This window comes from Perkinsus marinus (assembly GCF_000006405.1).
Source record: "Perkinsus marinus ATCC 50983 genomic scaffold scf_1104296931384, whole genome shotgun sequence".
In the NCBI taxonomy this organism is placed as follows: Eukaryota; Perkinsozoa; order Perkinsida; family Perkinsidae; genus Perkinsus; species Perkinsus marinus.
The window spans coordinates 425537-438464 of NW_003215766.1; the positions used below are offsets into that span (position 1 = coordinate 425537).

Here is a 12928-nt window from a genome sequence, read left to right on the forward strand (position 1 = left end):
TAAACGGCCGCTATCATCGCGGCGAAAACGCTGATTCGAGCCATGCGTGATGCAACCGATAGCGGCCTTCCCCAACCCGGAGGTTACTTGTGGTCGCATCCAAGTCGCACTCCTTCTTTCGTAGTGCTTCTTTCGCAAACTCCAGTTCAGCTCGCATGTTAGCCTCTGCTCTATGAGCTCGCCCAAGCTCCTCCCTCAAACTGTCAATGACTTCCGAACTCTCATCGTTCCTCTCTACTGCTCTAATCGAGAGAACAACAACACAGTAACCAAGTGACGAGTGACGTCTCCTCGCTCAACACATTTCAGGTGCTTTCAGTGATGAGGATCTTTGAGATCCTTTGATGAGCCTATGAGCTTCCTCCAGCTCAAACAACAGCTCTTGTCTAGACTTGCTGCGAGCTCTAACACAACGGCAGCAGCCATCCCCGCAGCCCCAGACATTTCCACCATACCTAGGTGGTCCTCGATTCAACACTTGAGTTATGATGCTCTTAGCCTCCTGAATGCCGACTCGTGCTATTAAGGCCTCTATTATCAAGTCCTGAACAGAGATAGCCGGATGCAGGCTCGGATATGTTCATAAACTCCCACTTGTCGACCTATGTCTTCTTGCATCTTTTTGAATGATCGCGTGCGCTTGTGCTCATTCATCTCCAACCGCAAGCTCTTATTCTCTCTCTGAAGCTTCCCTATCGATCTCATCAGAGCACGTACCTTAACTCAATGCTCGCCGCCCTGCCACTGGCAGGCTGCCAGAAGCATTCACATGTGTTTTTTCGTAGTCCCATGACTTTCTACGATCGCGTCCACTTTCATTGCGAAGTTGTTATATTCGGCCAACGTAACTCATCACGACTATGCACGGCATGCTATAGTCGTGAATACCTTGTCATTCACAGGAGATCCTTGTTGAATACCCGCTGATGTATCCTCTGGCAAGGTCGATTCCCGAATAGCCAGTCGCGAGGGTTTCTTCTCAGTGGTATTGATAGTTGCCGTTGTCAACACGATTTTCCTCGGCATGTCCCTTACAACCGTTGGCAAACCCATCTCCCGTATTGACAACTCTGAACGACACGAGTCTTGAAGATATTTCGAACCAGAGCCATCCTCGGCATATCTTTGAAAGTTCGCACCGAATACAGGATGCATCAAACGACTGATGAACCTTTGACGAGGTACACCCACCGACATGTCGGGCACTGCCATTCTTAGGCGGCTATAACGCTCCGCGTAGAAAAGAAAAGTCTCCCCGTGTATACATATCAAAAGCACACAAAGGAGTCTCATTAGGATGGCTGCTCGCAGGAGTGAGACACCGGGTTGATGGTTGTGAGTTCTGCCACTACTACCCGCTACGAAAGACGATACGTGGCCTTCTCCGTATAGTAATAGCAATGGCCCTAGCATCATTCACAGTGGGCCAAGGAATATAGTGCTAGCAGAAGTAGTATCAAAAGCAGCAGCAACGACAACAACAGCAACAACAACAACAACGACATTATATGGGATTCGACCTCTCACGGAATCTTTGAGATAGGCAGCTTTCGGCTCCACACTTGTCACCTTTCAACCGTCGTCACTGAAGTCTCATTAAACACGAACCGGGGTAGAACAGTAGTTGTGGTGGGGCGAAGGGATGATAGCGTTAGCAATGTCTTTATCATATCCAGGAAGTCCATCCTTCATACATGCGGGACAAACTGCCCTCGTCAGTAGCCTCTGTAATCCACTGATTGACAACCTAAGATGACAACTACTAGCAATGCCCAGGGAACCCAATAACGACTTCTTACCGCCTCGCTCGACAGAAGAGCACCAGCGTTCTCGGTAGGGTTCGGAACTATCCTGGACGCAGATAGAGCGATCGAACCAGACCAAGCCATGTGCTCCCAACGGACCAAGGGCGCAGCTTGAGCTGGTGAGGCCAGGCCCGGTGGTGGAGCTGAGAATGGAGACAGAGATGTGACGAGGATCCGAATGCACTCCTCAAAGTTACAAGCTCCTGTTTCCCGAACAGATGCTCGAAGTGGCAGATCGCTATCGAAGATGCGAGACAGCACAAGGTTGTGGCAATAGGTCTTCTCGATGGAAGCGGCAGTGGAGAGTGGCGAGGAAGTCACCGGCCTAAAGATGATAACTTGGAGTACTCCGCCAATCGCCTTCCGATCAATCTCACCCAGCAACGTGCATTGCCAAGGTGGTCATCGGGTCATCAGACTCGCTCTCTTGAACTCGTCCAACGTCTGCGGCTAACTGAGGTAGTCGATCCTCCACATAGTTCGCCTGATCCGCCTGGCTTCCTTCGCTTGCCGATGCTAGAGTTCCACTAGCCGAGGCTTCCTGAAGAAGGAGACGCTCCTCTTAACCAAGACCATCACAAAACGTTCACCTGTGCAAGCTGAGTGCGCACAACCGGAGCCACTGCGGTAGCGGCAGCAGCACCATCATCCTCCTCCGAGTCGTCTTCTATATCGTCCACATCAACTTCATCATCGCTGGCAGCTGAATTCTCAGCCGCTGTACTCGGGTCCTCTCTAGAGTGCGATGGACTCCTGAAAAGACTATACAGTCAGATTCAATAGCCAGTAATGTCTGCCGTACTTAATCGTTTCTGCTTTCGTGGCTCCGTCGTTCGCTCCGTCCGCTCCTCTGGCTGTAGGGATATGAACACCCAGCCTTCCGAATAAGGCCAATACACGACCAAAGACCTCCATATCATCAGCAGCTTCACCCTCGCTGCCTAAGGCCCGACGCAATTGTACACAATCGTCAACGATAGCATGGTCGAAGTCAGCAGCGCCAACAGTAATGGCAACCTCGTTGATCGAGGCCACGAGTGAGCCATAATCCCGCTTAAGCATATCAGATGTCCCAGTCGGTAGGAGTTCCTTCGCTCGATGTAGATAAGCCTCTATTGATCGACAGGCATCCTTCACAGGCGGCGGCAAAGAGTCGTCATCAGCCGTACCAACCGACGAAATCTCCGCTCTGATTTTCCGCAACTCAGCTATGGAGTCTTCCATTTCCTTAGGAACCTATGAACAGAAGCAGAGAGTGCGACCGCACGATCGAGATATTCAGCTTACTCTCATGATAGCCCGGGCCCGCCTGGCGATCTCGCTCATCGCCCACTCTCTAGCCATCGCCTTTGCCTCAGCCGGGGAAGCTTCCGTCTCTTCCCTCACGACGCGGCCCGACTTCGGTTCAGCCCGTTGCGCTGCCGATATCGAGAAGCCGAGCGCGCCACACAATCGCGCTCGCAAGGTTGGGATTAGCACAAATCTGAGGCGAGTCAGAAATACTCCCCAACGAGCTCGCATCAGCACGCTCACCTCGAAAGAGTTTGCAAGGCATAAAGTCGGTCGATTTCAAGGGAAGGGGAAATACCAGCGCATAGTGCATTTACTCGGAACTGTAGCAGTCTGACTTCGAGCGTTAGTTGGTCGGTCTTGTCGTTGCCCACGAGAGCCAGAGTCTTGCTGGTCTCGGCCTCAGCTTCTTCGATCGCCTGCCACAGGCCACTCTCACCGACAATCGGCGCCTTCGCTACGAAGCGGTCGAGCTTCTTAGTGATGGCGGTGAGATTGTGGCGCACTCGGGTCTGATAGGACAAGAACATCACTAGCATCCACCTCGATAGTTGCTTCCAAGATGTGGATCTAGTTCGCTACGAAAACCTACCAGGATATGACTGGGGTCCTTCTTTTCACTTTCTTCTCTTGCTGCAGCACCCAATGCCTTACTTAGATTCTCTACGTCCGTGTGCAGAACAGACAGAGCCTGAGTGACCATTGCCGTCGTTACGTATACCTAGACTGGTTTTCTCGCGAGCTCACCTTGGGCGTACAAGATGGCAGCATGAGGTCATGCAGACCGCTGAGTGAAGACAGAATCTTGGAATCCTCACGACTCCAGCGAGCCGTTGACGATCCAGCCGCCACAGTTAACCTAGTCGCCAAGTCATCCGTATCTTCGACTATCCCCGTGAGAATATCACAGCTACGCTCGAACATACCCTGCAGCCGAGCACGTTGTTACATTGTCATTACGCGAACTACTGCGCTTACCTCTAGCTCGGCATCGACAATGCACTGAGTCGGATCGAAAAGAATATCGGCACTGTACTCGTCCAGGGTTGGGAAGCCGAAGTGGTCCAACTTCTCACCGTATGTTACTGGGAAGAGCAGCCTAAGAATACCACACGAGAGCTCGCAGGTGCGAAAACTCAATACCGTTGAAGAAGCAGTGTCACCGCGAGCCCAATCAACTCACCCTCCGGAGAGCCTCAGGCTGGCATCAGCAAAGAGGAGGGACTCAACACGGCCTAATGCCGACAACATCCTGTTCCAGGCCTCAGTATGTGAGGGCGGTATACGAGGCGAATTCAGCGCTGAGACCTGCAGGGCGACTGGTCAATGCCGTAGGACCACAGCGATCGTGAAGCTTTATCGATAGCAGCTGGCACTTACTTGAGACGAAACATAACCGAGCCACTGCCAGGCGTTTGGCAACTTCGCATAGAAGCAGAGTCCTGCAAGCCTCAGGCGCTCACGGTCTTCTCCAATGACCGATCGACGGACTCTGGAACGATTATTAGTGGGTAAAGTAGTCCGAGGTGGCTGCTTCGATATCCACTCTTGAATTTCCTCAGCCTCCGAGGCATTCTCTACAGCGGGTCCCTGAATCGCACCAGCATGAGCAATGACCGTCCATACGGAACTCACCACACGCAGTTTGGCTGCCGCTTCCTGTAACCTCTCAACTACTTTGCCCACGGTCTCGGCGCCAGGCTGGATGATTGCTTTCACCGCATCCTCGCCCATGCTCAATAGGTCCCCCAAGTGGACCTCCGCACCGGCCAGGCCATTTCGAAACCAACCATGCTTGTCGAAGGCTTGCAATAACAAGCAGAGACCAACGCCTCCATCGAGCATTCGACGGTGACTCAGGTCCTCGATGAGTCCTTCTACCACGACTAACTCCGAACTGGTCAGTTTGATCAGTTCTGGCCCGGCGATGGTCGACAACACTCTACTCCCGACCTCACTAGCGTGCTCCTTCAGGCTTGCCACCAGTACGGAGAGACACTTCGGCAAGCGATCCGCTGGCCTCAGTGAGACCAAGGACGGCAATAGCTGAACTGATGACCACTCGACCAACGGTAGTCTCAGAACAGTTCCCATTATACGCGGTATCAAGTACTTGAAACGCTCCTCCAGGATGTCTCCATCTACCAGCCGAGTATTTGCATTCCACCTCGACTTCGCCACCAGATCGCTCATCAGAGTGCGGAACTCTCCTGGTGTACTTTGCAACACACTACGGAGACCAGCCGTGAGCCTCATCGGAACACGCTCCGGCACCTTGAGCCGCCTACCCTTATGGAAGGAAACAGAGAAGTCTATGTGAACCACCGCACCAGTAGGCCGGTGAATGCTGATATTCTCAAGATGGCGGTCGCCCATTCCAGCGAAGACCGAGGCGGCCGAGTTGATCGCCATAGAGGCAGCGAACCGTCTATACGATGCAAAGAGCTGCTTTGCAGAGCCCGCTTGGAGTACCAGCTCGGTGCGGATGAAGCCATCACCAGTCTCACTCTGCCGACGAGCCCGCAGGGTTCTCCACACTTGCAGGAGTATCCCATGGTCCCATAGTTTGCGCGGCGTCTTCGATGGGTTGATACCGGCATTTTTCAAGGCATCATAGGTCAGTCTCCGCCACTCGAGCATATCGTGTTCTCGGAAGTTGGGCTGATGCTTAGCTATCTGGATGAGACTTGAGAGCTCGTGGACCCATCGGACCATGCCACATCGAGGGGCAAGCGGTATAGCATCGTAAGTCTTGTAGAGCTGTTCCTTATCACTGGGCTGGGCACACATGAGGGCCTCCGCATCGAGCATATCCCCGAGTGCACGTATCACTTGCATAACCAGGGCGTCGTTGCGGACATCATCAGCACCCTTGAGGAGGAAATCGAAACGCCTTCCACTGGGCGAGTCAAAGGCAACCCGTTTAGGTCGGCTCTTCGTCGTCATGCACTGCACTTTCGCAGCAACCCTATGGATGGGCACCCCCTCAAAGCTGAGGCCAGTGAGGTCCATGGAGACTAGCCCAGGCGCTAGGTCTTCAACTTGCCTTATACCCTGAGTCCCTTGAGACGTACCACGCTTAGTAAGGACTTGCACTGAATGCCTGGCACCGTTGGCCCAATCCACCACCGACTTGCACACATCAATAGCCTCGCAGCGCTCTCGGCGCATATCACGTATCTTCTTCGCGATGTGGGCCTGCAGGGCCTGAGCCCCCTTGGTATACCGTGCGTCCGGATGGCACTCATCTCCGAACACCTCGGCGATCGCCTCCTCTGTGGTGAGGTTCTGAAGCACTGCACGGAGCTTGTTGGGATCGGCACTAGAGACAGCCCATTGTGCAATTCTGGCGGCAGAATCTTCGAATGACCAACTGAGAACTCGTAGAGCGTGACCTAGAGCCCCAGCCTTCTCAACAAGCTCAGGGTTATACCTCCTCAAGGGCTCCAAAATGGCACAATCTGGCACCAGGTGCGGCGGGGGATCTGCCTTGCCAGGCGGCCCCGCTAGTGACAGGGCCAACCACACAACCCGGTTGGGCTCCTCTTTACATAACTTATCCCATACAGCTTGAGCGAACGCCTTGACCTGCGGCCTTCGGTCTCTCAAGTAGCTAACAACTTGATGCGCCAAGGGAATCCACAGAGAACAGGGTAGTTCTTGGGCAAGTTGTGGGCTCATCCCCAACGACAACAGCTTCAATAGAACGCTCGCTTTCTCGGATGCAGACCTATTCAGCTGGAACGCCTCCGTCTTGACATACTCTTCGTAGTTGCTAACACAAAGCTGATCTGCTTCGTCTTCCACTGCAGGATCCAGGGTGTGCTGGTGGAAGAGATACTCAGCAAACGTTCGTCGCGGTTCGGCAGCCGTCTCGGCGCTACCTGCAGTAGCCCAAACACGAACACCAAGGTCCAACAGCCATCGTCTGTAGTAGGTCTGGCCACTCTTCGGAGGCGCCGGGACTCCAGCACTAGCCGCAACATGTATAAGTCTCTGCAACATAATGGGATGTCGCGACAGCTCTGTCAAGACCAAGTCGCTATGAGGTATCGCGTTGAAGGCGAGAGCCGTGTTCACTGCATGGTCTATGATGCCCAGTGGGAGGGCATTCGCATCGCTGTGCAGTTTCAGAAACATCGCCAATCTTGCTGGTGTCATTTCCATAGACAACGTTGGGTCTTCGCCAATAGTCAGAGCATAGAGCTCCCTTGCTGCATCATCGCCATTCCTTCTCCGTTGTAGATCAACCTTATACAGGCCAAGATCTCCATCAGGTGGATGGATCGTCACAGGAGGCTCCTCTGACAACAACATCGCAAGAGCGTCTTGCTTCGTCCACCTCCCCACGACGGCTTCGAAGATGCCCTGCGTGCCAGGAGCGCTAGGTAGCAGGCCGATCTGGAGCATAGTAGCATACGAAGCTATCACGTCAGAGGTGGTAGCGTCTGCGAACCCGATGGGCTTCCCAGGGCCCATCTCTCGAGTCGTTGTCTGCTGCCACGTCGACAAGAGCCCGGCCGCTTTCTGCTGCTCCGGGAACATTCCGCCAGCCGTCATAGCGTCTTCGAAAGGCCAATAGGCAATTCTATCGCAAACCACCGCTGCCTTCATCCAAATGCCCAAGACCAGGTCCCTACACTCGGGATCAAAGGCCACCAGCCCCACTGACTCACAGAGACCACAAACCGACATGGGCCGATCTTCAACGTGGAACTTGATGAGACCCCTCTCGAGACCAGGCAGCAAGAACTGACCTCCCACCCTAGTATTCGCCAACTGCATAATAGCTCCGACTGTGCTCTCGCTGGGCCTGGGTTGACCCTGCAGGGCCACTGACTTCAACAGCTCAGCCAGGTCACTCCTAGTAACAATTTGAGCCCCGGAAATGCCCTCACAGACGAGACCACTCTTGACGTCAGCAAAACGGCCAGTGATATCAGGCCAAGTTCTGCACATGCAATACACCACACTGGTCCTCAGGCGAGCCAGCCAATTCTCAAGCTGATGACGATTTCGAGAGAACAGCAGGAACACGGGATTGTCCCGCTGGAACTTCTCGAATATGAGTGTCGAGTAAACCTCGAAACCATGGAGGAGACTCGCCAAGGCACCGACCTGCCACGTATTGAAATCTTCGCTGGCACCTCGGACCACGCTGGTCACCAGAGACTCTATCTCCGGCAGGGCCCTCATATCGTCCAGTTTCTGGAGCACCTTCACAAGAGCGCTATGATGCATACTAGCTCCCACCCCAGTCCGACCACTGACGCAGCTCAAGAGAAGATACGGCTCCGCCAAAGCATTAGGCCGCACTCCGCGGAATATCCATTCAACCGCTTGGGACGATATCGCTGGTACCAAAGCTGGAGGGCTAGTCGATGTGTTATGCTCAGCCAGCGCTAGAGCATCAGCCTCCATCACGTCTATGCCAAGGAGAGCTCGAGACTCCGCGTCCATCCGCCCTCTAACCAACGTAGTCTTGCCAGTGTCACCGTTGAGCTCTCTAAGTACACGAGCGCGAGTAAGGTAGACCCCGGGATCCACAAGAAGGGTAGGATCGATGTCAGCCACTGCTTGTAGGAAGACGGAGATCATCTGGCCCACCCAGGGCTGCTGCTGTTGTTGCTGCTTTTCCCTCATCCTGAGCCGCATTTGGCCGATGGCCTCAGCAAGCTCCAAGCACACGTTCATGCACGCGTGGATGCCACCAACATCACCATCAGCGGATGCAGTGTCGATCTGTTTGCAGGCCATCATGAACGCCTCGATCGAAGCTTCCAGATGCTGGGCTGAGGCTGGCTGCCACTGCTTGCTCTGCATACCCGCCAAGTGTATCCACCCATATGCAGAGAGCGGCGATATCGCCAGAAGCTGGTCCAGTTCTTGTGGGGGCGCCAACACTGCGATGAGTCGGGCAAGACGATATGACTTGCTGAAGGATTGATGGTGTCTGAAATAAGCAGTCCCACTAACGACGGCAACCATAATTCCCAAGAGCGAACTCCCGAAGTAGGCTGAATAGCTAGCCTCATAGAGAGAAACTCGCTGATCAAGAGTATAGCGTTGGTTTTGTTTTGAAAAATCACGTTTAAAATTATAGCCAGAATCGTTTTCGTGCATTTTCTGCAACGCGATCCCCTTTCACCTATAGTTCCCATTGAGTGGGTTCTTTGAGTCAAAGCCTTCCCTGTCAGCCATAGCCTTCGCCAGGTCATCGGTATACTTCACTACAAGCTCTGTCAGACTACTGCTTGACAACGATGGGCGGAGGTTATGCATTATAGTGATGACCACTTCCAGGTCCTCAGGCTGAGCCGATGCGTGCATGACCCACTCGACGAGGGTGCGGATTAGGCTGCCAGCTGAGGCCTAACCAGGAGCCATACACGAGCCGTAACCTTTCGACCTCCTCACCCCGATGGTCTTGATTCCTTTCGGGCTCAGAGAGAAAGCTTTCACTATTTTCATTGCCGTACGCACAGCCCCATTAGCCATCGAGCTTTCCTGACACGACACCATTGATGACAACTAAAGGTCAGTACTAGCCGCCCACCGATTGCATGATCGACCACACCCTCCTGTATAGGCGCTGACTGACGAAGTACATCCCAACATCATCAGCGTGAGAAGGAATTTGATGCCGCTTCCGGCACAGGTCCAAATACTGAGAGCACGCCCTCAGATCCTACAACGCTACAGGCCAGCGAGCAGTACTTGTGCAATCGCTACTGCCAAGTCCACCACAGCTACGCCTTCGCTCATGGCGAACTCCTCCCTTTTCAAGCGACAATCTATGAAGCCCCACACGGTTTCTTGCCGTTCCGAGCTGCGTTGGCGGTCCTGACAGGATCTAACGTTATGGCCACCTAGAGAAGCACCCGGCTCACCAGCGGCTGCCATAAGCTGTTGTAATAGGGACCAACGGCATCCAAGCACCACTCAGCCGCCCATGCGCATCCATGCTGGGTGTTTCCCAATGCTACCCCACAAGTGAGCAACCTCATCGCCTCATGTGGCGAGTGAATCGACGAGAAACCGAGACCGCTTTGGGCTAGCACTGGTGCCTGAGGAGAGAACGCTACTGCAGAGTTAAAGGAAACAGGGAGGTCATACGGCAGTAGCGCCGGCCTTGCCGCTCGGGCCCCTCTCATTCAGCCATTCAACGGCTGTTGTTATCGCCGCTGGATCTTGATTCTTAAAGGCCGCAATGCATGCCAGATAATGACCTTCTAAGTTCTCGTTGGTCGGCGGCACCTGAAGCCACGCACTTGGGGAAGTACTACAGCACTGAGTCAAGCGCCAAAGCGTGTGACGATAAGCGGCTATGGCGATAGAAGCGTTGAGCTCATACTGTGAATACGTGCCTCGCCAACTAGTCGAGTAAAAGTGTCCAATAGTCTACTATGATGACGAACAGCATTCCCGTCCATATCACCGCTTGAGAACGACTGCCTCCACTCAGGCTTCCTTCTGCGCCTCCTTTACTTCCTTTTCCACGACTTGTAGGACGGCCACTTGCCAGCCGCCTTCCAGACCGGCCATATGCATCGCTATAGTCTTGCCGCTGGTGAACGCTTGTCGACCCGCGGTATAGCATTCGGGGTAACAAAAACTACGCACTAAAACACTTTTTCCAGTCTAGCCTAGCTCACGACGATGATGACGATGAAACCCAGGCATTCTTATCAACTGTGAACACGACGCTCGCTGAGACCGTCAACAATTTGATAATATCCCCTGGGCTCGTAGGCCGCTCGCTACGGAGGCATTCAGCTACCCCGCCGCATTCAGTTATATACATGGAGAGAAATGGGTCAAAAACGCCCAACACTACTGTCCGCAGTGCTACTCCCACGGGGAGTGCCCAGAGGAGATCGTACACCACCACAAGCGTAACAGCAGGGGGACTCCCTGATGAAGGGCCGCTGCCGACGACGGCTAACAGGCTGGATGGACGATGCACACGAGCACCGACCACTCGAACTAGACCAGTCGTCACTGCTGGACCAGTCTAACCGGCGGGCCATCATCGAGCCACGGAACCTGTCAGAGACATCGTGAGAAGCCAAGGACGATCGATCTTCAGCTACAAACGGCAGACTATACAGACCAGCGGGCAGTACTTACTTGTCGCTCACTGTTGCAGCCGTGCTCGTCGATGCACCGCCATCTCGGTCCTCGAACATCCTCCTTTTTCGTCTCGATCGAATCCGCCTCAGCTCAGACTTCGCTTCCAACAAATCAGCCACTGTTCGCTCCTCGAACCATCTCAAGAAGGGTGCTTTCAGCAGAAGCTTGGGAGAACGGACATACCTAGAGCCAAAGCCGGATGAACGCAAAAGAAGGGATCAACACTACATGTGGTAGACCCTCCACATTTTCCATGCTACGAATATGCCCACGAGCACATCGACAGTGTAGTGGAAGTGTGTCGCTATGACCACCTGAAAGTCGGCCCGACCATGCGACTTGGCACGGCAGTAAGGCAAAACTGACCACATATCCCGCAGCAGCAAGAATAGGGCAGAGCACCTTGGGTAGGAAGTAACCCAACATCCAAGCAGCGAATGCTAAGTAGTCCCGGTTGAACCTAATGTTAAAACATTGTCAAACTCTAGCTGGACTGTGGAGCAGCGTCCCTGATCTCACCCAGTACGCCGCTTGGCATTCCACATACCAGTTGATCGTACCGTAACATAGGCACTTGGGGGCAGAAAATGGCGGCAGTACTCATTCCATATGAGGGCCATGATCGTAATGTTAGCAGCATGGCCTACCATAAGAGAGCCATGGAAGCGGATCTGCATACAGGCGCCTATTCTTACCACTGAAGAGCACATCCCCGCAGGTGGCCCGGGTGCCGCCCATTACGGCCAGAGCCTCGAAAAAAATGTTCTCGTCGTGTCTATGCTCGTTGACGCAGTGGCTATACGGATTTGGGAGTAGAGTAGCCTGACAGGAGCAGTGTTACGATAGATGTGCTGAAGCTAAGACTCTGTAAGTAACACATGATGAAAAATGTATCTACAGCCAAGTTTGAGAGGCCCTGATCGAACTAACAGTAGCAACATCGAAGCAATCGAAACCCCTTTTCGAATGAACACGCACTATACGGAGCTCGAGTACGAATAGAATATCACTGGACTTACCCCTATCGTCAAGCTCCTCAGAAGAAATACGGATCCCTGTATGGCACAGAAACGCTTCAGGACCTTGATCCTGACAAATATTCATCATTCCTCAGCCTCCTAACCTTCCAGTTAGCACCTCTGTGGATGCAGAAGCATGAATGCAATCAATGTGCTGCCGAGAATAAAAGTCTGCCACTGATCAGCCAGATCGGGCTCCTGCGCCAGAATAGCAATACGGAGCGTCTCGCGTGAGTGCTTGCCAACGATTACTTCGACATAGGGGAGAAGAGCGAACCCCGCATCGGGTAGGGGATCCCAGCGTCGATTCCCGAAGTATCGTTGTGCATACAAGCGATCGATGTAAACTTGCACCTACGACATTGAGGCACCATAAACGACCACGTACAGAGTAGACCACGCGAACGACCCCTAGGAGGACAAATTAGACCGTGTTTGCTCTGTCATACTACCATGCAGTTCCAAACGGAGCAGGAGAAGAGCCAGACTGCTGCTGCGAGGAATTGCGGGGAGAATGCCTCCCGAAGTGGAAGCAACACCCACCGCAGTAGATCGACGAAGAAACTCGACGAATGTCGACGAGATAGTACGACCATATGGATGAAAAGTAATACTGAATAGCCGCGAGATGCACGTAGAACTCAAGAAAGGCACATTTCAGCCTCACTCCCTTTTTATCCG

At 53.4% G+C, this 12928-nt stretch overlaps 2 protein-coding genes across 2 annotated transcripts; both read right to left on the bottom strand.

Annotated features, from left to right (window-relative positions):
• Positions 1-1120: 1120 nt before the first annotated feature.
• Positions 1121-10640, bottom strand: Pmar_PMAR005231 (fkbp-rapamycin associated protein, putative; the record flags this gene model as incomplete). Its single annotated transcript, XM_002786481.1, has 20 exons — positions 1121-1747; positions 1800-1948; positions 2003-2130; positions 2183-2346; positions 2396-2558; positions 2608-3041; positions 3093-3288; positions 3339-3607; positions 3688-3786; positions 3843-4022; positions 4074-4194; positions 4279-4403; positions 4476-9048; positions 9244-9467; positions 9513-9602; positions 9652-9762; positions 9813-9938; positions 9986-10162; positions 10212-10352; positions 10584-10640. The coding sequence occupies 20 exons, from the start codon at positions 10638-10640 to the stop codon at positions 1667-1669; spliced, it is 7608 nt and encodes a 2535-aa protein (XP_002786527.1). The 3' UTR covers positions 1121-1666.
• Positions 10641-10852: 212 nt separating this feature from the next.
• Positions 10853-12860, bottom strand: Pmar_PMAR005232 (sphingomyelin synthetase, putative). The gene is made up of 10 exons (XM_002786482.1): positions 12700-12860; positions 12500-12601; positions 12366-12445; positions 12248-12317; positions 11924-12050; positions 11748-11871; positions 11595-11688; positions 11457-11542; positions 11226-11411; positions 10853-11141 (listed from the first exon to the last, which is right to left on the bottom strand). The coding sequence occupies exons 1-10, from the start codon at positions 12841-12843 to the stop codon at positions 10913-10915; spliced, it is 1242 nt and encodes a 413-aa protein (XP_002786528.1). The 5' UTR covers positions 12844-12860; the 3' UTR covers positions 10853-10912.
• Between the last annotated feature and the right edge of the window lie 68 nt (positions 12861-12928).